Raw genomic sequence first — 25,520 nt, 5'->3', positions numbered from 1 at the left:
AATGGGGTGGGATACAAAATGACAGATATGGGAATCCTTTCTCTAGTTTGAAACTTTTTGGTTCTTTTACCCTCCATGATTCTATTTCAATCCACCACGAAATTCTTAGAGCAACTCCCTTAGCAGTAATAAACATAACTACAAAGTATCAGGTTTGTACTGTTTTGGGGTCCTTTTTACAGACCTGTATTTGAAGCTGGTATTGTGGGTGAGCAGTTGTCCTTTTCACATGTTCCCATCATTGAAGTTAAAGTCATAGTAGGAACTTCATTACTCCCTGAGAACACACAAATTAGAATATGGTATAGAGACAAATACGCAAATGACAAGAAACGAACATATAGTTACAAAGGCGTATAAATAAAAATCACTACTACCTCAACTTAGCTGTGATCCTAAAGTCTTTTAGGAACTTGGTTTGGAACTCTGAACACAGTTTTGTGTATTGAAGGCATTTTATAAATAGGGAGTAAGTTCACAAACCAACCCACTAAAAGCCTTTTATACCTTTTTGAAGTGGCAAAGATAAAGTATCAATAATAATGCAGACCTTAACCACCATGTACAATGTTTCCATGGTCAAATGCATTCAGGATTCAGACTTGGAATGACAGAACACATTTCCCCCAGAGCAGTTGGTTTCCCAGATTCTAAGCCACTGGTCAGTCCCTATAGCAGGTAGAGACTTTCAGGTCATGGCAGTTCTAACAGTACAGTTGGGGGGGGGGGGGATCTTTCTTTTCTCCCTTAGTTCCCAAGGATCCATCTGCTTGGCTTATCCCCCCAGCCAGAATGGAACAGAAAATGGTAAACTTCGTATCTGTGCGAAAGAAGCTTTATAAGAAATTTTTTTTGTTGTTAGTAACAAATACAAAGTAAAGAGGTTCATACTTCTCAAACCGATTTTTCTTTTTTTAAAAAAATTTTTAATATAATTTATTGTCAAATTGGTTTCCATACAACACCCAGTGCTCATCCCAACAGGTGCCTGCCTCAATGCCCATCACCCACTTTCTCCTCTCCCCCACCCCCCATAACCCTTGGTTTGTTCTCTGTATTTAAGTCTCTTGTGGTTTGCCTCCCTCCCTCTCTTCAAACCGATTTTTCAAATAGTCATCAAAGTCCGTGAGAAGGAGGGGCAGGAGTAAGTTCATTTGTATATACAAAGGATTGAAGAAATACTCAAGTGCATATCAGAGCAACATCACACCAAGTTATCCTGGTTCTCTGATGAGATGAGGGCAGAAGTGACAAACAGGAGCTGAAGTTAGGACACATGACTGGGGGACGGACCAGGCCTGGGGTTGCCTGCAACCTAAGCCTTGGAGCTGAGAAAGACAGAGTCCACTCAGGGAAGGGAGGTTACACATTCACCTCCACCTTTCCTTGCCCCTTGACTGGGGCAAGCTCCGGGGAAAGGGCAGGTGCACCATCTGGTGCTGGAGAGGGTTTCTGGTGGTCAGAGAAGGAGAGAGATGGGGTTTCTGAATGTGTCCTGGTGGCCGTTCTCTTACTTAATATTTATTGGCTCCATGCCAGGCTCTGAGGGCCCAGAGTCGAGGCCTCAGAGACCTGATAATTCGGGAATACCGAGAGGCAAAGACAGGATTACACTTGAGTGGAGGAAGTAAAGTACAGTTAACGTAATGGAGTGCATTACGAGAGAGACGTGAATTCTAAGAACAAACAAACAGACAAACAAACAGAAAGCGTTCTGGAGAAGGATACATCTAAAGACATGGGATTCACACATAGAAAGATGGGGGGGGCGGGATTCCTGGTGCAGTTTGTTATGACAAAAGGCACAGAGGCCAGCGAAGGCACAGACATGGGAGCAGAGTGACCTGAGCATCCAGGCTATTGTTTTAAACCAAACATCTCACAGCCAGTGCAGATCCCAGCAGTTTTTGAATCAATGAGACACCGAATCAATCAGAGGTTACAATGAATGAATTGGGCGGGAAGAAGGGGCTGCAGGTGGGGAAGCCACCTAAGAGGTTCCTAGTCTCCTGGGTGAGAGGAAATGAGGGTGGGAAGCCAGAGGGCAGCACTGAGAAGGGGGAAGAAAGAACACGTGAGAAACACTGTAATCTCTGCTTGTCAACAGATCCTTCTCTCCAACTCCTTGGGCTTTTCTAAGACATGGGCCCCCCTCAACCCCGTCAAGTGGCAGCTGCTTCCTCTGTGGAGCGCAGGGCCCCGCGTCTCAGAGGTAGGATCTGCATTTTCCTAAATTCCCGATGCCATTTGCAAATTATCCATCCTCCACTCTCCTATGTGTCTGCAATGCTCTGCCGCAAGCTCTAGAACTCCCAACCTTCCCTCCTTGTTCCCACCTCCTGGCTTTCCCATGACTATTTCCTACCCCCTGAACAACTGCACATGTTTGCCCTCCAGATTTCACTTGCTACCTAGGCTGGTTATCCTCAATAAGCTTTCACTCAACTTTGGGAGCAAATAGTGTTTGGTACTTGAAAAAACAAACTTGATGCTATTTATCAATAGACAGATGGTGTTACAAATTAAATAATTAAAAATATTATGAAAATAAAGGCGCTTTCCTCAGGGCACAATATCATATTCACTCTCAGCCCTATGCAACAAACATTCTCAATCTATGAAGAGTCAAGAGTTTAACTTCTTGTATACTAGATTTTCATAGTATTTACAAATGCTTTCTCTTATTTAACAGTTTTTCATGTAAATATGCACATTTTTTAAAAAAATTTTTAACTTTTATTCACTTTTTGATAGAGACAGAGCATGAGTGGGGGAGGGGCAGAGAGAGAGGGAGACACAGAATCCGAAGCAGGCTCCAGGCCTCGACAGCACAGAGCCCGACGCGGGGCTCGACCTCACAGACAGTGAGATCATGGCCTGAGCCAAAGTCGGACTCTCAACTGACTGAGCCACCCAGGCACCCCTAAATATGAACATTTTTAAATAAAGATCTTGACATTTTAGGTCTAATGCTGTCTATTTTGTAAGAAAAAAGGAAAGATATTTTTATATTTCTTTAAAAGAAAATTTTATTTTCTGGGGCACCTGGGTGGCTCAGTCAGTTAGGATCCAACTTTGGCTCAGGTCATGATCCCACGGTTTGTGAGTTTAAGCCCCATGTAGGACTCTGTGCTGACAGCTCAGAGCCTGGAGCGTGATTTGGATTCTGTGTCTCCCTCTCTTTCTGCCCCTCCCCTGTTCATGTTCTGTATCTCTCTCAAAAATAAATAAACATTAAAAATTAGAAAAATAAAAAATAAAAATAAAAAAATTTTTAACTTTTATTCATTTCTGAAAGACAGAGCATGAGTGGGGAGGGGCAGAGAGAGAGGGAGACACACAGAATGTGAAGCAGGCTCCAGGCTCTGAGCTGTCAGCACAGAGACTAACCTGGGGCTTGAACCCATAAACCGCGAGATCATGACCTGAGCTGAAGTCAGACACTTAACCAACTGAGCCACCGAGGCGCCCCTTTTTATATTTCTAAGGAAGAAATGTTGATAATGTCACTAACATCCTTTTTAATAACACAAAAATATTTATGACTAGAGTCAGAAAACAATAACTATTGTATACATTTGGATTCAGGGATTGTGATTGCTTCAGCTTCAGACTCTCCCTGTACTGAGTAACTCATTGTGATCATGCCTGGTAAATAAGAAATAATTAAAACCTGAAGATTTTTGTTTATGATTCACAGATAGTTTTGGGGGAGTTTGAGAGGCTACTTACAAATATGAGCCCTTTCTTTAAATATATATGCCTGTAAAATTCTGGAACAAGTAACATTTATGGGAGAACAGGAAAGACAGTAACAAAATATTTCACGTTCCTCTGAATAAAGATGAATACCTAGGTATGAAATTCAGTCTCCAGTTTAATAACTTTCAATCTATGTATATGACATTTCTATTCTGTGCTTTGATCAGACTTAATAACAGATCTAAACATCACCTAATTATCCCATATTCTAAGCAAGAAACTACCATCTGTCATCAATTTAATAATCAAGAAATGTTTGTTAAAGGCAAGAAAGAATATTGTTTATAAGTCACCACTAATTATGTCATACCTTTAAACTTAATGGCTTGAGGGGAGAGTCATTTTGTGGTTTCCATTCTCTACAACTCATAGGCAGCAGAATCACCCAGAGAAACAAACAGCAAAGTGCAGAACTATGATTTGTATCCAGCAAAGCAGGAGAGGAGGAAAAAGAGTAACAAAGAAATTTAACCCAAACAACAAAAGGTAGGAAAGGGGGAAAAAAAGAAACCATTAGAAAGCATGATAAATAAAAATTCAAAGTAAGATGGAAAGAATAAGCCCTATCACCACAAGAATCACAGTAAGTCTAAGTGGATGATGTCTAACCAGTCAGAAAACAGAAATATTGTACAGAAATTGTGATAGCCACATACTGATGAATTGAGCTCCTTAATGACAGCATATTGAGCATTTTTTCAATACCAAATTTCTTACTTCCTGATGGTTTCCAAATCAAAACATTTATCATTTTCAATTATTTAAGTATAATATGATGTACTGTGAGCAAACATATGTGGAATAATGGTTGTGAATGATGCTAGATGTTGTTCTTGGGGGGAGACAGGAAAAAAGAGGAAGAAAAGATTCCAAAGCCATTCTCCTACACTGAAGTTGTTGACTGTCTTCTGGAAAATAGTTAGCATTGTTGAAACTTTCTCACTGAAACTGAGCCCAGATGATGTTTCTTATATCAGGATTTCTCTATACACATTGACGGCTAAAAAACCGCTGAGGAGTATTGGACATTCATGAGCTCTCAGTGAACAAGAACATGTTTTCAAGGAAACATTTCCTCCATTAGTGTTTATCTGTAATGCTCTTAAGCTGTGTACAAGTCATGTCTGCCACGAGAGGAAGCTCATTTGGTGGTAACAGCAATACCTGTAACGGGAGTTCTGTTTTTCAGCCTATCCACTTCCATTGTGAAGTCATCCTTCAGAAAAAGGAATCCAATAATGGAAAACAGGTAGACAAGGATGAGAGCCAGGACTGCAGTTAGAATAATGGAGCGGCCATTCCGTGTGACACTCTTTATGACATTGAGCAGAGTCTCTTCTCTGTACACCAAATCAAACAGCTACAAACATAAAACAAAACAAGAAAAAAATGCAATGGAGCAAAAGCTGAATAAACGTAAAGGTAATTATGGATACAAATGCAAGCCATTTTAGTTTGTCTGTGAAAAAATAACAATCTAAGTGATACCTTAAAGGTGCACCAAAATATATGTTTCTTCTACAGTTGAAATGTATTAATAAACTGTTTTTCAATAAAGATAACTCTAACATGGCATATAATGTGTGTTGGTTTCATAACCAACATAACTTTAATTTTGTAAGATACAGAAATAGCATAGTGTCACATTTGAATTTAGAAAAATTATAAGACTATACTTAACCAACTTAGTTACTTATTCCTTATTTTTAGTCTTACTGATGTTCTGCAGCTGCTTCTGGAATACGTAAAATGGCTAAGGTGAGAATGCTGAATTACATTTGCCTAAGTGATGAATAATTGACAGATTCATTAAATGTATTGTTTAATCGAAGGATTAGAGGAGAAACTACCAGAACAATTTGATCAGCCTGCTGCCATAGAAAAGATGGGAAATTTAAAAATATTTGAGGAATGGAAATGCGTTTCCTGGCTACAGGGACATAACAAAGACAAAACCTATTATTTTAGTATGTACATTTGGAAACAGAAGTATAAACAAAACTATAATACACAATTTGTTAAATTTCCACTTCCTCTAATGGGTTATTATCCATTTTGTGTTTAGTAGTAGAGAATCTATGCACTGGTCAAGAACCTAGGTATGTGTTTGCTGTCTGGAGTCCACACCAAGAGCAATTTTATTTATTGCTCTATTATTAAGTTGAAATTATACATTAGCAAGTACATGTTATATTATCAAAAGTGGGTTAAAAGCAATAAATTAACATTCACTTAAAAAGGCATAAATATCTGTTTGGAAATGAATACTATTTTGGAAGTTGGAATAATTAAGGTTTGTCTCCTGCTCTCTGAGGGCACTGATTAGAATTTCTGAACTGGTTGAAATGATCCATTACCAGTGTCACAAATCCCTTCGGAAACACCAGGGCCTTGTTTATACTCTGTTTTGCTGAGTACTGAGGGTTATATACTTACTTTCCAATTTAATTCTAGTCTTGCAAATAATTGCCATAAAGATATTACCTTATTTGCTCACCTTAGGAAGTTGATATTTTATCATGATCATACATAAAAAACAGTGTTTAAATATTTTGCTATCTGCTTATCTTCTGGAGGGAGCAGAAACTTCCAGAAATAAAGTCAATGTTCCTCAGTACAGACAAAATTAACTAATGCAAATTCAACTTCCAAATTATCGACACTCTGACTTAACTTACTTAAGCATGTCATTTACATAAAGGAGATACTCCTTTACTTTAACTCAATAGTGGCTTAAAGAAAAAGTTTGGCAATGGACTCTAGGTCACTTCTGAATGGTTTCTAAAAGTTTATCACTTCCAGAAGCCCATGGGATGCTTACTAAAAATGCTTATTTCTGGGCCCCATTCCATTCCCATGGAATCAGAATCTTGGGAAGGCAAAAAAGGTATTGACATTGGGCAGGTTGATGGTTCTTTCTATTTATATCTGAAAGGAAAATGGCTTTTATTATTTTGGATAAAGTATTGGTATTTGTGGATGTAACTAGGAATACATATTCATGTATTTTTTAAAATACAATACATATTTTAAAAAATACTTAAATGCCATTTTGGCATCACGTCCATTATAATTTCCTCCTAATACTCTAAACATCAAAATGGACAATATCCTTGGGGCACCTGGGTGGCCTAGTCAGTTAAGTGTCTGACTCTCGATTTTGCCCAGGTCATGATCTCATAGTTTGTGAGAAAGAGCCCCACAGGGGATTCTCTCTCTCTCCCTCTGTCTCTGCCTCTCTCTTGCTCTCACTCTCGTTCTCTAAATAAATAACAAATAAATAAACAAACTTTTAAAAATGGATAATATCGTTTTCACAAACAACCCAGTGAAAACAAATTAGCATCAGTATTGTAAGATTTGAAAGATAAAACACAAGAAGAAAATACAATTGGAAAATAAGGTTAAGTAACGTAAATTAAAAGTAACATTACTATCAATAGCTAATATAATAATTCAAATACACCTTCATTTTGCCAAATGCCTTTTCTTGGAAAACATAAAGATTTACATACATCATTTCACATGTTTTTTTATATTATCTCTTTAATGAATCTTGATAGTACGAGTCTATCATCCTCTCCCTATCGATTTTATAGACGAGAAGGGTTGAAGCACAAAAACATTACAGAATGTTTGTTATATATCACAGTCCGGTAAAAGTGCTGAGTATAATAAGACTTTATATATCACAGGCATGTTTTAAAAAGTGGATTCTTTATGGAAAATTAGAGGAGAAAGGGAATTCATTTGGATCCCTGGAACAGAAAAAAAAATCTACTTTTGACTGTTGAATAATCTAACTTAACTAGCTAGAAGATAGTTGTGTATCACGGGGGCTCTTTGAGAGTAAATAGAAAATTTGCCTCTTTTCAGTCTTCCTACATGGGTTTGCTAGAAAACAGGAAAGCAGTAGGCAATGGATTTGTTCCTCATGACCCAAGCAAACAGGGCCATCGTAATGTTTTTAGATCTTTACCTTAGGTTTCAGGAATTATTTTACTGGCTAGTGCTCTCCACTGCATGCCAGCCATGGGTGGGAGATATAAATAAATTTCTCCCATGACATCGTGATATTAACCTGGTAGTGTTTTAGGTTTCAAAATATTACCACATATTTATACTGTCTCCTCTCCTAGTTTATGGCTATCAAACAGTCTATATATAGGAAGTAAAATGGATAACGTGAAAAACAAAAAACAGACCTCTAGAAGAAATCTGCAAATCCATTTAATGAGTTAGATACATGGAGATAAGCTTAGCAACAATGACACATTAAATCTGAAATGAAGATTTAAAACAACTCACTATGTTTTTTTTTTACTAGGTTGGCAGTTTCTCCCTCATTTTATGTATACGCCATTCTAAAGTCACAATAATATTTGTTGTTGTAAACAAAATGCAATGATTCCAGTACTATGAAAATATATCCCCATACTTTCCCCCTACACTCTGTTCGAGACTCTCTAAATGTAAAGCGAAGTAAGGATTTGGCCGAAACCAAAAGCAGCTGCTATATGAAGCCTGGGTCAAGAGGTGGGGTCGTTAGTGACTTCTCAGAGAGGAAATAAAGAATTCCACCACCTATGTGGTTTCTCAGAGGAAAAGATTAAAAATAATAATAATTCACACTTTTCCTAGGAAATTCTAAAAATAACATAATTTGTCCTAAATGTCAGGCCCTGCTTTAAAAAAAAATCAAAGGAAGAGGCAGCATTGTGTATTTTTTCAGCATTGATTGTCCACACGGAGAAGTACTCACCAGGAAGCTATAGAAGAATTCATGGACAAAGAGGCCCAGCATGCAAACCAGGACATATGCCACGTGGTAGAGAAAGGCCATATCCAGGATGACCGCTCGGTAGCCTCGGGTGAAAGTGCCACGATTTCCCACAAAACTCACCAGAAACACTATTTTATTACAAAGCTACAGGGAGGAAAAGATTAGATTTTACTGTCTTATTTATCTGGAAACTCACAAAAATAACAGTCATTGGCAAAACCTATTATTCACGAGTTCTGTGGTTTTCTTTTCTCATTTTTTTATTTGGTGATTTTTCAGCACTGCTTACAAATCTGCATGTAAACGTAATACACACAAAAGTTGTATTGTCTGCAGTTCCAGGGAAAATGAGAATGATGAAGAGCCCCAGCTGGACAATCGAGGCAGACCTGAATTTAAACCCTGGCTGTCTCACCCCTGTCGCACCCTGGTCATGCAGCTGCAGGCCTGGACTGTTTCTTCGGAAGAATTGGAGTAAAGGAACTCCCACCGCATAGACCTCTTCAGAGTATTAAACAATTCATAATGCATTTGAAACACTTAGTACAATGATGCTTTAAATACTACTCATCATATTTTCCATATTAAAAATAATATATGTAATATTTTTATTATGTTGGGTATGTAACAGAAAAGTATCTTCTCTGAAAATATCCAGAAAAGATCTATCCTTGATTTTTTTAGCCTAGACTTTCTCTACTGAATATTATTTTTAAAAAGCAAGCCATTAAAGGTGATTCTTGAATTTAATATAAATACATGAAAATATAAATATACTTATGCAGTTAGGTTAAAATAAATATAATGTATGCATATATTTTCTAAGCTCCATGTGAAGTAATTATTCATTAGATATTTTGGAGTGTTTATTATGCTTGGTGCTATGTATTTGTGTTTAAACTATTTAAAATTGTCTTTTGTGGTGTAACTTTGGAATATAGAAATTTACACTGAGATTCTTTGGCAGTAACAGTGATCTGTGCGGTGACATCCAAAGAACACAGTTATCGTAAACTTAGTGTCATATATTTGGTTCTGGAGTCACTACTTTATTTATAAACTAAAGAGACAATTCTGCCTCTTAGTCATCATGGAAAGAATTACAGATTTCAAATTTCAGTGCTTCCAAATTGTTTCCTGAGTTCTTCAAGTTATCTGATGGCACCATATTTGTCTTTCTAGTCCAAACTCAAGTGAGGGAAAACACGTTGCTTTTTGCAACATTGTTGACTTTAGCTATATTATATATTTAAAAAATTGCCTTATGGAATGATTTAAAATAACATAAGAAGGAGCATAACACTTTGAGGCAGAAGTGAAATTTAAGAGATGGGAAAAACCTTTTCCTTCAACTTTCTGAAGTCCAAATCAATACAGACAAAATGAGAAATGTGTTAACAGTCAAACTGAATCAATAGCATAGAAGTTCAACCTTCCCTAAAATTTCACCATGCTAATTAACTATCTTTTCAATAATCAGTATTATCAGTTCTTCCATCGTCTTTTTGAGAACTTGAATAATGTCAAGCAGAAAGTTGTACTTCATTATTTTAGTATTTCATCATCAGATCTTTATTATTAAGCATTGTTACAGTATAATGGATGTCTTCATGATTATTATCCAAGAGTAAGTTTAATATTATAAAAAGTCATCATTTAAAAAACTCAGGAAATATATACAAATATATACAGGAAATATATACAAGGTGTTCAGATAAGTGTCCTATTTGACAATAAACAACCATGAAGATGGTGAAATACAGAATGTCTAGGTGAAGCAATATTCAATGTTTTACTCTTTAAATTGTTTTGAATGGCTATTTAAGTTCAAATTATTTGCCTTGATTCACCCACTATAGTTTATCAATACAAAAAAGAAATAATAAGTTCTGTAAAAAATAAAGTTAAAACCTGGAATTATGACTTTTCAGAAGGGTGGATATGTTCAAGACAAATTGTTCATGTGTTGTTTCCTGATCTTTACTTCCCTAAACTGGATCATTAAAAAATGATGCAGGAAAACTATTTATAAATCTATACACTGAGGAAAAACAATACCTTGAATTCAAGTTTTCAAAGCGATACACTTCAGTTCTCAAATAATGCAAAAGACTTATTTCTGCCTAAAAAAGCCACTGCTACTTTTGCATGAAAAATAAAGGTTTGCCTTCTTTGTTTACAGGTTGATTTTTATTTTCCTTGAAATTTGATCTAGAGCTTGCTGTTGATGGATATGTCCCTGTTCTCTTGACTACGTCTCAAACTAGAGTGGAGTTGATATTGGCAGTGACATCCATCTATTTCTGTGGAGATCAGAAGGAAGGAAATTGTCCTTTGTTCATACCAAGGAGAAATAAGTATGAGAATAAGTGATGTGGGTAGGAAAGAAGTTGAACTCTGTTTTTTCCTGCACCGTGACCCTGAAACGTATACATTGTTTTTATAGAGCATTTCCATGAAAGTTGGGAATATTTATAGTAACGAAGAAATTACAAAACTTATTCTCCCTTTTCATGCCATGACTTGCTTGATGTTGTCTAACTAGTCCTTCATTTGTCAATACCGTTACCTAGGCAATCTTTGTTTCTGAGGCAAGGGTCCGTGTGGGCAATGATAAATAGAGGGAGTGGGAACTTGACAAGGTGGTTAAAAGACCAGCCCCTTCTGAATTGGTGCTGAGAAGAGTCTTGAATCAGCATACTAATCTAAATGACCACAACTGTCCCACATATTTTTAACATTTTCCATCTATTCTTCAAAATTGCCTTTCACTGTACATTTTGTTGAGGATGAGGTGACTCGGGTGATGGTGGGGAAAAAGCAGGCAGTCGGGTAGGGAAACAGCATCAATGTAAGCTTTCTGTGTGGCCTTTTGAAAAATGATTTACCAATAGGTTTTCTAAAAGCAAAAACAAAATTAATGTCCATTTGTTAATTAATGTAGAGTGAATCAAGTTCATTAATTTTAATTGGGTAAATTAATTATATAGTACAGTACTGTTTTCATATATGCTTCATAATTCACTGATATGTCTTTACAGGACTTTTAACAGTGCAGCAGAATAGAAAGACACTGGACTAGAAGTTGGACCATCTGGGTTCCATTCTTGGCTCTGCCACCAGTTGCTTTAGTAAATCTTCCTGGTCTCTGTCGGATTCTGTATACTCATTTCTAAAATGAAATGCCTGGAAGTGAATAATCCTTAAGGTGCCTCAACGGTCTTGAATTCTATGGGATGTCCTTTAAATTTTACTGTTCTATGTGATTACAGAAATTTATAGCTGCCTTTATGTTATCCTTTTTGTCTTATTTGGTTCTATGTCCCTGATCAGGAATTCTATCCCCATCTTACGTTGTGCCTAGGGGAAAACAATAACCTATTTTCCAGGAATAAACTATAGCATCCCCCCACCCCCACTGAAAAAGGCCATCTAGTATTTATTGAAAAGTAAAATTGAATTTATTGAACTACACATTAACTACATTACTATATTGTCATCAACCATCATCCTTACTAAAACTGATGCAATTTGATTCAAAACTCTCCATTTCAATGGTGTTACAAAAAATCTCCATTTCAGTAGTGTTACATCTTACACAGGATACGGTTGTATGGTCAAAGCATAGGAAAATCTTCAGGTAGTCAATATCACCCTGGAAATCTTTTAAACTGCTGACAAAACAGTATCATAAACAAGGGTGGTGTAAACTATACTGTCTTTTAATAAATTCAACACATGCTAGTCCTTCCTCCAGCAACTGAAGCAGTTTTCTACTACTACAACTGAATATCAGAATTAGTTATGAGCATTTAGTGACCATATTATATGAAACACAGACTGTGTGTGTGTGTGTGTGTGTGTGTGTGAGAGAGAGAGAGAGAGAGAGAGAAAGAGAGAGAGAGACAGACAGACAGAGAGAGAGAGAATGCTTTGACTCAGAATATATAATTGAATTTGTATATGTTAAATGAACATATGGTGGGCTCAACATTATAGCAGTAACATGAGCCCTACCAGGAAACTATCTGCAGGTAAGTAACTAAGGGCATGACACTACTAAATTTGAACACTGTGGCTTATTGCTAATAGACAGCTATCTGCGAAACTCCACCTGTCTCTCCTGTCTGCAAAATGGCAAGACCAAGTTTCGGCAGAAGGAAACACTTTCACCTTACAAATAACTGTAGAAAGGCAAATAATTTACAAGTGCCCTAAATAAATTACACATTTCCAGGCACTACTACAGAAGAAAATAACATTGTACATAAGAGTATTTAGAAGATATTAAAAGGTCTTACACAGGTATTTACTGCATTATTAGAAAAAAAAATCTAAAAATGTAAATAATAAAAATTAGTGGAATGGTTAAATACATTATATAGCATCCATATGACTGGGAATATTATTATTAGTGGTATAGAAATATTAGGTGATCCAAAATTTATAAAATGTGTGTTTATATTTACCAAAACAATATGTTAATTTCCATTACAACGTAGACAATGAGAAGTAAATTGTACTGGGTTATAAGGTATGAGTTTTAAGAGAAAAACACCTGAATTTTTTGAAACATCTTAAACATTGAGAGAACCCTTGTGACAAGACAGAGAAATTAGTTGCAATCTAAACAAAACTTTGATTTTAGAAATGAGTGAAGGGGCGCCTGGGTGGCGCAGTCGGTTAAGCGTCCGACTTCAGCCAGGTCACGATCTCGCGGTCCGTGAGTTCGAGCCCCGCGTCAGGCTCTGGGCTGATGGCTCGGAGCCTGGAGCCTGTTTCCGATTCTGTGTCTCCCTCTCTCTGCCCCTCCCCCGTTCATGCTCTGTCTCTCTCTGTCCCAAAAATAAATAAAAAACGTTGAAAAAAAAAATTTAAAAAAATAAAAAAAAATAAAAAAAAAAAGAAATGAGTGAAGATGATAAAAATGGAGCATCATAATAAACAGAAACTGATAATATTAAATGCTCAGAACAGACATTGAGGTTTTTCCTTCCACTTGTTTCCTGTTCCAGAAAAGTGACTGTCTACATTTGCTTAACATTATGAAAGACACTGAGTCAGAAACAAATAACTCTCTGTGAACCGAAACACAATTACTTTTACGATTATGGTACCAATGTTTTACAATTAAATAGCACCTCACATATTAAGAGCTTGATAAATGGCAGCCTTTTTTTGGTATTATAGCATCACTGTTACTGCCCTGTTCTAAAACATCACACTCAGCTTTTCAACAAGTGGTGGGTGAAGACTAAGCTTTAATATCTTCATTTCACTGGAGAGAAAAATTACACTCAGAGGCTTGATCTGCCTATCTCGAATTCTGATTCTCCTTAAGGCATAACTGTCAGGTAGATCCTTGCTTTTGTTTCTCCCTACTTCTGACACTTATAATTTTAGCACTTCTAGTTTTCCCTGTTACACAATGCAAGCTTTTAAGTTCCAATTAAGTAAATAAATATATTAAATCCTAAGTTACAAAATAGGGCTGATTAATGTTTGAATTTTTTTCCCGCCTCCTGGGAAATGGTAAAGCACAGGAAGAAGCCTGTTATGTTAAAAGTTAAGGTGAATGATTATTGGCTAAAACATTTTATTAATCTGTACAATATCAAAACTATAGATAAAACTTCTATCAATATTATCAAAATCACAATTATTCTATCCAGTTTGTTTGTTTCAAATTAAAGTTGATTATTTTCTTTGTCAAAATACCCTGAACTACCGAATTATAATGTACCATTCAGGGGGTGTGCAAATGGATTTTTTATGCTGTGAGAAATAGAAGAGTACTCACAGATTCATACAGTTAATAAGAAAGATACATTTCCATGTATTTTCTCCCCATGAAGAAATTAAAGTACAATACTTGCCTCTTATATGAATTTTCATTTCCTGTAATGAAACTATTCTCACCAAACCTTAGGCAGAAATCATCTTTTTAACCTGTCCCCAAGGGGGAAAGGAAAAATAATTCCAAATGTTTTTGGTTTCCACAATAGACATTAAAATGTTTTTCCTTATCTCTTTATATGTTCTTGAAGCTTCTGTATGGCAAGAACCACATTCTCCACTTCTTGGTGTTTTCAATGTCTATCAGATAACAGAGGCCCAATAAATGCTTGTTTTTTTCTGGCCCAACTCTAGCTAGCTATTATTTCAACTTATCAAACTTAGATTCCCTTTCTTGAATTAATGTCTTATTGAAGACCAGCTGCCATTTTATGAATATTATTTGCTTCTTCAAATAGTCTGGCTCAAAATTGAATGTATTTTTTTTAAAATAATAAGCCAGACTTCCTTAATTCAAGTTTTCTAATAGATTTAGAACATTTTTTTTTTTTTAATTTTTTTTAATGTTTATTTATTTTTGAAAGAGAAAGACAGAGCATGAGTGGGGAAGGGGCAGAGAGAGAGAGAGGGAGACACAGAATCCAAAGCAGGCTCCAGGCTCTGAGCTGTCAGCAGAGAGCCCGACGTGGGGCTCGAACTTGGAAACGGCGAGATCATGACCTGAGCCAAAGTTGGTCGCTTAACTGACTGAGCCACCCAAGCACCCCAATTTAGAAAATTTTAGATAAATCCATGAAGATTCTTCAATTAGGTTGGTTGGCAATATTGCAAAATTAGCTTATTTTCAAAACATTCAAAGTACAAGTTCAGTTCAAGTAAATAATTTTTGAATGTTTAAGTAGTAGGCATGAAGTGGGAGAAAAATGGAGTTGGGAATGAGGGAGTGAGGAGGGCAGGATTATACCATGAACATGACAACCACTGCCCTCAAAAAGCTTAGGAATCGTATATTTGGTACTTGACAGAATTCTTCACTGATAGATCTCTTTGCATGTACAGTAAACTTCCCTTTATTGACAGTGATTGAGGAATAACTGGTAATTTGGTGGCCTGAATGTTCTAACTGGGACCTGTCATATATACCATGTTGAACCTTGAAAGAAGTGTAATATGCTAATGGTCAGAAACACAGACTTGGTCATTCTATCTCAGCTTTATAATTCTCAAAAGTTTGGTTGACTATTTCATTTGTTCATTCTCAGTAAATACTTGCCATGTATTTTATGTACAAGGCACTGTAAATGTAGAAGAATACAAAGATAATTTTTCACTCATTCATTCACTCACTCATTAGTTAATTCATTAAAGAAATATTTGTTAGTACCAATGACAATCCAAGACACCGAATGGTCAATCATTATCCATAAGAAATGTATAATGTAGTAGGGGAGATAAGTCATTTATGCAGATACCAGAATATAGGACATTATGTTAGAAACACAGTACAAGATATAGACAGTGCTTCAGGTATTCAGCAGACATATTAGCAATATACTAATTGAACATTTTTTCTTTCACTGACCTGAGGATTTGCCCTTTTCTTAATATTCCTTTATGGATATACCATGTAGAAAGCTGTCTAATCCCTTTAAAATTTTATCTCTTGAGTACAATTATTGCTATTTGTATATGCTAATATATACATATATACATATATAATATATATGCTAATGTATACAATAATATGCTAATAATTGTATACATTAATGCTATACATTATTGCTATACAATAATAATGTATACATATTGCTATACAATGGTTCTCTGGCTTACTTATTCTAAACCTACCTAACAGAGGTTTTGAAATGTGCTCCTTTGTTCTAATATTTTAAAATTTAGTGAAAAAAATATTAATTTCATCTATGTCTTTCACAAGTTTATAGGTTTTGTTCACATAAAAAGAGAACAAGTTTGTATTTTCTCATATAGCAATCCTTTTTTCTTTGATCATTTTATAAAAGATACTTACTTCTAAAATTCTACCAAATATAATTTAATCTTTCTTGGGTGGTTTAGAAGTCACTTTAGGATGTTAACAGTGGCTCAGAAGCATTTTTGTCAATAGCTTTGGGTATAGAAGGCATTAAAACTGGATTGGATTAAATTGATTGCAGAACTGGGTCACGCCTCAAATGCCACCTTCTTAAATATATCAAATTTTTGCTTGTCATTTTTTTCTCCTCAAAATTAAGAATGTACAAATTAAACTCTCATTAATTTGGATTCACAACACATAAGAATTTACTATGCATACCTAAGTTAAAATATATAGTTACACTTTTATAGTTAGTACATTTTTAATTAATTTATAATAGGACAAAGCTAAGTAAAGTACTTACATTAGCTGCACCAAGAAGTATTAATGTAGGCCCAAGACCTATTGTATATATTGATCTGAGCATTACTGACACAAGAAATGGCCGAATACCCACAGGCTTGGAGAAGAAAAATAGCATCGATGTGCAGATTGCAACTGCTATCCAAAGTAGAACTGAGAACAACGGGGAAAGCGTACCTGTAAAATGTGGAAGAAGTTTATTTTTACTGAGGACAAAAGTAGAAAATGTAAAACTCTTTGCCACTCCACCTTATATAACAATAGCAAGTCAAGCCATAAGACACTGAATTTCATAACAACCCACTCTACACACTATATATTTAGAGGCAATGTCTCTGAACACATCCCTCATTATTACATTTCCAGAAAGTTTGTGATTATTTTCAGGATGTTTAAATACTCCCTAGTTAATGTTCCTTCCATTAAGTCGGAGAATTGTTCATCTTTCTCTCCTATGAGAGTTATCGGTTAAATACTTCTTCTGCTAGATGTAGCTCACTTGGGAACCTTAATTCAAAATTTAGGATTAATGACTATTAAGTGTGCAGCTACATCATATGAAACCAAGTATTTTTTTCACTGAACTCATACCTTGCTTTCTTCTATTGTTATGAAGCTTCTATATTATAGATTCTTCTAAAGAATTCAGAATGTAAAATACCCAGTCTTTAGCGGCACCTGGGTGGCTGAGTTGGTTAAGCATCCAACTTCAGCTCAGATCATAATCTCATGGTTCGTGGGTTTGAGCCCCGTGTCGGGGTCTGTGCTGACAGCTCAGAGCCTGGCGCCTGCTTGAGATTCTGTGTCTCCCTCTTTCTCTGCCCCTCCCCTGCTCACACTCTCTCTCTCAAAAAATAAATAAACATTAAAAAAAAAAAAGAATGTAAAATATCCAGTCTTTAATAAAATAGACATAAGCTTTAGCTGTTAACACATACATGTGTATATATGTGTACGAATGTGTATATGTGTGTTTGAATGTATGTTCTGAGACGCAACTCAAGTTCTAAAAAGATGGTGAGCTATTTAAAGCCTCAGAAAACAAAAGTGGCCAAACACTTAAAAAAATGAATGCCATTACAAACAAAATTTCTTTAGAAATTACCCAAAACAAGTTTAAAAAATATATTTCCTTTCTAAAAAAGTATAATTCATTGATATTTGTACTCACTATGTGGATTTGAGGAATCCCTGGGTGAAGGTTGGGGGTGCTGGATTTGCAGAAGTAAAGTAAGGGGCCACATTCTTGGGCTGATTAGATCAGCTGTAGGACCTCAAACACGGGTCTATTGGCTAATGAAGTCACAGGAGAAACAACAAAATGGAGATTTTCCACTAGTTATTTCTTTTGGCCAGTTTCATTATTTATAAAATTCACTTCTGCATGCAAAACACCACAAATGCTTTGGTGTGTAGAGTTTCTGTATTATCACTGACACCCTGGGATTATTTGAATTCCTTCAATGAATTCTGTGTAAGCCTTTAGTTCATAGTGAGTGCTAATAGATCAAAAATAGGTAGGAAGAGTCTGTTAGACATTAAAAAACAAAACAAAACAAGTCAGGAAGTAAACAGCATTAGCTGTTTTTTTTTCTTCAGTGTTTATTATTATCATGTTGCCTCAAACAAACAGTGATGAAAGAAATTTGGGAAGAGAGAACTGATCTAAGTTCCTCACCATATTTATGATCTGATTACATGACTTTGAAGATGGGGAAAGAAGAGGGGATACAATTCTCTGGAAATTAGCCTAATTCCCATCTTCTGGCAATGCTAACAAAATGGGTACCCAATTCATGTTTATTATTATGTTGGCTGATTCACACTTTATGTCTACCAAAACATAGCCTGACCACCAACAACCCTAGCTTCACAGATCTCAAAGATCCATGGAGACCATAGTGCCTTCAACTTTCTCTCATTCTTATTTGGACTCTGTCAGAATGTTAGCTTTGTAAGAGTGATCTCTGGGCCTATCACAAATGTGGCATGCAGCAATGAGTAAATATTCATTGATTAAATGAATAAACAAAAACATAATCTGTGAGCTCATTTTGAGTCCATAATAAGTCTCTGGTTAAAAATGTGCTAGTTGTGGAGCTTCACTCTGAAGTTTACTAAAACTGCCAACATCTATGTTCATTTAACAACTTTCAGCCAGTCACTGGACTCTTCAGTATAATTCACAAGCAGTGGCTTGGTGCAACATTCTTATTTTATTTTATTATTTTTAAATTTTTATTTATTTATTTTTGAGAGAGAGAGAGAGAGAGAGAGAGAGAGAGAGGCAGAGAGAGGGAGACAGACAATCCCAAGCAGGCTCCACATTGTTAGTGCAGAGCCCAAACCAGGGCTTAAATTCATGAACCATGACATCATGACCTGAGCAGAAATCAATAGTCGGACGCTTAACTGAGCCACGCAGGCACCCCATGACATTCTTATTTTAAAAATCCTAGTGTTGGGGCGCCTGGGTGGCGCAGTCGGTTAAGCGTCCGACTTCAGCCAGGTCACGATCTCGCGGTCCGTGAGTTCGAGCCCCGCGTCAGGCTCTGGGCTGATGGCTCGGAGCCTGGAGCCTGTTTCCGATTCTGTGTCTCCCTCTCTCTCTGCCCCTCCCCCGTTCATGCTCTGTCTCTCTCTGTCCAAAAATAAATAAAAAAACGTTGAAAAAAAAAATTTTTTTAAATCCTAGTGTTGACACTAATAGTTACACTGCTCTTTGTTATTAATGCCTGATAGGCTAAACACATCTTGACTATTCTTTCCTAGACAGTATCTGGCCTGCCAAGATTTCCCCTAGATTAAATAAGAAATTATTGTGTGTGTGTGTTTTTAAGTTTGTTTGTTTGTTTGTTTGTTTGTTTGTTTGTTTTGAGAGAGAGACAGCATGAGCAAGAAGCACATGCCCATGAGTGGGAGAGGGGAAGAGACAGAGGAAGAGCGAGAATCCCAAGCAGGCTCCACGCTGTCAGCATGAACCCAATGCAGGGCCTCGATCCCACAAACCAAACTGTGAGATCATGACCTAAGCCCAAATCAAGAGTCAACATTTAATTGCCTGAGCCACCCAGGAGCCCTGATTAAACAAGAAATTGTAACCATGCACTTAAAACTGCACATTTGACCACCAAAAGACTGCTAGAACTGATACATGAATTCCACAAAGTTGCAGGGTGCAAAATCAAAAAAAAGATATGAGTTGTATTTTTATATACCAATAATGAAGCAACAGAATGAGAAAGAAACTGATCCCATTCACAACGGCACCAAGAGGCATAAAATACCTAGGAATAAACCTAACCAAAGATGCAAAAGATCTGTATGTTGAAAACTATAGAAAGTTTATGAAGGAAATTGAAGAAGATACAAAGAAATGGAAAAACATTCCATGCTTATGGATTGGAAGAATAAATATTGTTAAAATGTCAATACTACCCAAAGCAATCTACACACTCAATGCAATCCCAATCAAAATTGCAACAGCATTCTTCTCGAAGCTAGAACAAGCAATTCTAAAATTTGTATGGAACCACAAAAGACACCGAATAGCCAAAGTAATACTGAAGAAAACCGAAGCGGGGGCATCACAATCCCAGACTTTTGGCCTCTACTACAAAGCTGTAATCATCAAGACAGTATGGTATTGGCACAAAAACAGACACATTGACCAATGGAATAGAATAGAAAACCTGGAATCGGATCCCCAAATGTATGGCCAACTAATCTTTGACAAAGTAGGTAAGAGTATCCAATGGAAAAAAGACAGTCTCTTTAGCAAATGATGCTGGGAGAACTGGACAGCAACATGTAGAAGAATGAAACTAGGGGCGCCTGGGTGGCTCAGTCGGTTAAGCGTCCAACTTTGGCTCAGGTCATGATCTCACAGTTCGTGAGTTCGAGCCCCGCGTTAGGCTCTGTGCTGACAGCTTGGAGCTTGGAGCCTGCTTCACATTCTGTGTCTCCCTCTCTCTCTGCCCCTTCCCTGCTCATGCTCTGTCTCTCTCTGTCTCAAAAATAAATAAACATTAAAAAAAATTTAAAAAAAAAGAATGAAACTAGACCACTTTCTTATACCATACACAAAAAGAAACTCAAAATGAATGAAAGACCTCAATGTGAGACAGGAAACCATCAAAGCACTAGAGGAGAAAGCAGGCAACAACCTCTTTGTCCTCAGCCACAGCAATTTCTTACTCCACACATCTCTAAAGGCAAGGGAATTAAAAGCAAAAATGAACTATTGGGACCTCATTAAGATAAAAACCTTCTGCACTGCAAAGGAAACAATCAACAAAACTAAAAGGCAACCAATGTAATGGGAAAAGATATTTGCAAATGACATATCAGATAAAGGGCTAGTATCCAAAATCTATAAAGAACTCACTGAACTCTACACCCAAAAAACAAATAATCCAGTGAAGAAATGGGCAGAAGACATGAATAGACATTTTTCCAAAGAAGACATCCAGATGGCCAACAGACACATGAAACGATACTCAACATCACTCATCATCAGGGAAATACAAATCAAAGCCACACTGAGATACCACCTCACACTTGTCAGAGTGGCTAAAATGAACAACTCAGGAAACTATAGATGCTGGCGAGGATATGGAGAAATGGGAACCCTCTTGCACTGTTTGTGGGAATGCAAACTGGTGCAGCTGCTCTGGAAAACAGTGTGGAGGTTCCTTAAAAAATTAAAAATAGAACTACCCTATGACCCAGCAATAGCAGTACTAGGAATTTACACAAGGGATACAGGACTGCTGATGGATAGGGGCACTTGTACCCCAATGTTTATAGCAGCACTTTCAACAACAGCCAAATTATGGAAAGAGCCTAAATGTCCATCAACTGATGAATGGATAAAGAAGATGTGATTTATATATACAATGGAATACTACTTGGCAATGAGAAAGAATGAAATCATGCCATTTGCAGCAACGTGGATGGAACTGGATGGTATTATGCTGAGTGAAGTAAGTCAGTCAGAGAAAGATATATGTTTTCACTCCTATGTGGATCTTGAGAAACTTAACAGAAGGCCATGGGGCAAGGGAAGGGGAAAAAAATAGTTACAGAGAGGGAGGGAGGCAAACCATGAGACTCTTAAATACAGAGAACAAACCAAGGGTTATGGGGGGGGGGGGGAAGAGGGGAAAGTGGGTGATGGGCATTGAGGAGGGCACTTGTTGGGATGAGCACTGGGTGTCATATGTAAGCCAATTTGACAATAAATTATATTTTAAAAAATTGGGCATTTGATCCCTTTGTAGAAAGAACTCAAAGAGCATCTAATGTAGTACCTTGCACATAGTTTAATGCTAGATACATATGTGTGAAGTTAATAAACTTAAAAGTTACTTAAAATGGCAATATTGCCAATTGTCAATAGGTGCAATCATATTCTGTAAGAATGGTCACATTGGCCTCAGGCTGAAGATTTAATGCAAAAATAGTAATAAATTTAAACTCTGACAACAGTACAGTACAAATTGTCAAAGACAGTTTTTACCCACTAAATGTGGGAGGGGTGACTCTTCTTAATATTTTATATTTGTATAAATTTTCCATTATAAGCATTGTTACTTTAATAATGGAATTTTTTTAAAAAATTCACTCTACATATTTTTAAGTCTTAAAAAGTACGAAGTTTGTCCTTTATGGTAGAAAATTCAAACAGCAAACTTGGCGACCTCAATTCAATTCACATAATGGGAGTATCTTATCCACTTCATAGTAACTCGTTTATAGCTTACTGTACGGAACACGCTGCTTCTTACCTCAAGTCTGTCTCCATTTCTCTGCCTTCCATGTAACCTCCTAAGACTTTCCTGTTTCTCCCACCTCATTCCAGCTAAAGTAGACATCCAGCCATAAATCCATGGGTGGTCTTCACTTATTGTGCCTTACTCATTTCTTCATCCCTTAATTAGACCATAAGCTCCTTGAGGGCAAGGACAGCTTTACCAACCTCTGTATCTTTAGGGCCTAGTACAGTGCCTGGCATATAGACACACTTCATCAGTGGTTGTTATTAAATTGAATGAATTAAAATAACCTTGAAGAACTTAACTTTCTTTAACACAAAGCACTGGAGGGAAAAACAAATTACACTCTAAATTTGAAACTGATTTAGGAAAAAAAACCATGTTCTCTGGATATAAGAAATTCCCATAGCAGCAATTTTCTCCACTAATTAGTCTGCCTTTTCCAAACTGGGCAGGGGCAGTTGGCATGGCAAATGTTCAGCTTCTGGATGGACATCTAGGATATTCTCTAGCACCAACAGCTGCAGCCATAACCTCATTACTCAACTCTGGGCACAAGTTTCCTTTTTAGAGAGGCATATGTTAAATAAATAAACCAATCAACCAAACAAAGAAGCCAAAACCAAAACCAATAGCCATACAAATAAACCTTGCATTCCTGAATAAATGTAAACTGAGCTCACCCTTCCTAAACCTGGCATCAGTCATCTATGATTCCTGGTGGAAATGACCAATCAAAATCAATCCATACCATTGGGAAAGGTCAAAGGGAAAAAAGGGCTTCCTCTCCAAAAATGGTAAAGAGGAAATGAGAGAAAAAAACCCAAAATACTTAGAATGGCATAAAAAGTGACCTGTGTTAACTTCTTTTTGTTTTTACATCTAACAAAGTTTCCTACAGCCCAGTTACCAAGTTGAATCGTGTGGGACAGAGGAGAGCGGTCAAGTGGAACTGCCTTCAAGAGCTCACAGCTTCACGCTGAGAGGTCCTCCATTTCCCAAGGGTAAGAAATGTTTATCCCAAGACACAGGACCTTTCAGTTGCCCAAAGAGGCCTTCCTCAGCAACTCCTCACTGTTCAGGAGGAGATAGATCAAAGCTAGTCCATTGTCTCTCCAGTCAGAAGCCACACATTCCTGTCAGGTTCCCTCCACATAACCAGGAAAGGTAGTGACAGGATTGTTACTGCATTGAATTAGCCAGAGGAGGGAAAATATAATTGGTTCAGAGGAAAGAACACTAGGCAACATTTGAGAATCTGCCTCTGTTCTCAGAACATGCCTAAGATTAACACTCAGATCAGGGTTTCAGTCTCCTGCTTGGCACCATAGCTTAACCTGCAGTCTCTTGAGAATGCCCAAAGCCTTGTTTCCTATCACCTTAGACTGCAAACCAGTCTAGGGAAGCCTATGGGAAAGTAGCATTTAATTAAAGGGGAGAAAAAAAGTATTTCTTTGCTTCAATGTTTGAAGATTTTTGTTATTGTTTTCACTTGTTCCTGAATCCAATCTGATCCTCAACCAAATGTATAGCAATATAGTGTTACTCTAAAGTGTTACCCATCAAAAAAATTGCCATAGTTTTTGTAGTTGAATAAATAAAAACTACTGCGTAATATTCCCCCAAACAAACAAACAAAATTCATACTGAGCTCTTCAAAGCCTGGCAATGAAAGGCAATGATCTACAGCAGGATTTGGGGAGAGAGTGCACTAAGCTGATCCCCTGAGAATCACCTTCCTCTTAAGTACCTCCCTTTAATTACTTCTTTTATATTTATTCTATTTATTTTATTCTCAAAAACTTTTTTGAGAAAGGAAGTACACATGCACATGGGGAAAGGGCAGCAGGCAAGGGGGGAGAGAGAGAATCTTAAGAAGTAGGGCTCTATCTCAGGAACCATGAGATCATGACCAGAGCCGAAATCAAGAGTTGGCTGCTTAACTCACTGGGCCACCCAGGTGACCCTTCTGTCAATTATTATACACCACTACTATGGTTGAAGGGAGACAATGCACCCTCAGTTAATATTACAATCCAACAGTACACTAGGTATATATACACCAGTAATTCCCAGTTCATGTGTGATCAGGCTGGAAAACATGGTTGGAGAAAGCTTACACAGCCCATTGCCTCTGTCAGCATCCCTGTCCTCACTGCCACAGTGGCCACAATGACTCTGGAACAGCCTGTAGGGTGTGGGGTTGGGAAAAGTGGCTCATTATGACCAAAGCCTTTTTTTTTTTTTTGGCCCAGGATTTCCCAGGTGATTTCATGATCAATGTCTATACCCAGAATCCAGGGACTTTAGAGTTGGACAGAATCCTCATATTTATCTTTTCTTTTTTTACTTTTCATTCCAAAACACTTTCAGATTTATATAACAGCTGCAAATATAATGCAAAATTACTATATCACCCTCACGTGGATTCCATCTTACATAACCATATTACAGTCATGAATATCAAGAAATTAATGCAATACACCATTTTTTATTTTTATTTATCTTTTCTTTTTTAAATTGAAGTATAATTAACATGCAGTGTTATATTAGTTTCAGGTGAACAATGAAATGATTTAACAATTCTATACATTTTTCAGTGCTTATCAAGATAAATGTACTCTTAATTCTTTTTCTCTATTTCACTCATTCCCCACCCACCTCCTCTCTGGAAGCCACCGGTTTATTCTCAGTATTTAAGAGTCTTTTTGTCTGTTTTTTTCTTTGTTTGTTCACTTATTTTGTTTCTCAAATTCCACAGATGAGTGAAATTATACTGTATTTGTCTTTTTCTGACTGACTTATTTCACCTAACCATTCATTTTTGGATAAACATGGGTTCACTTCCATATCTCGGCTATTGTAAATAATGCTATAATAAACATAGGGATGCCCATATCTTTTTAAATTAGTATGTTCATTTTCTCAGGATAAATACTCAGTAGTTGAATTACTCTATTTTAACCCTATTTTTAACTTTTTGAGGAACCTCCATACTATTTTC

The 25,520-nt window shown here is 36.7% G+C and overlaps 1 protein-coding gene across 5 annotated transcripts in view; it reads right to left on the bottom strand.

The window, feature by feature from the left end:
- Window positions 1-25,520, bottom strand: part of ITPR2 (inositol 1,4,5-trisphosphate receptor type 2) — a 493,421-nt gene that overhangs the window by 75,478 nt on the left and 392,423 nt on the right. For 4 of the 5 annotated variants that reach the window (XM_058743294.1, XM_058743295.1, XM_058743296.1 and 1 more), the window contains 4 exons: window positions 16,741-16,916; window positions 8,525-8,689; window positions 4,927-5,122; window positions 185-277 (listed from right to left, as the gene is read on the bottom strand). In XM_058743294.1, the coding sequence (XP_058599277.1) occupies window positions 185-277; window positions 4,927-5,122; window positions 8,525-8,689; window positions 16,741-16,916 (630 nt within the window). Of the gene's footprint in view, window positions 1-184; window positions 278-4,072; window positions 4,176-4,926; window positions 5,123-8,524; window positions 8,690-16,740; window positions 16,917-25,520 lie in introns of those variants that run through there. The other variant, XR_009265827.1, reaches the window with a different exon arrangement.

Source organism: Neofelis nebulosa, chromosome 8, assembly GCF_028018385.1.
Source record: "Neofelis nebulosa isolate mNeoNeb1 chromosome 8, mNeoNeb1.pri, whole genome shotgun sequence".
NCBI classification, from domain to species: Eukaryota; Metazoa; Chordata; class Mammalia; order Carnivora; family Felidae; genus Neofelis; species Neofelis nebulosa.
Note: the sequence above shows the minus strand (reverse complement) of the source record. Positions and strands in the feature narration are given on the sequence as shown.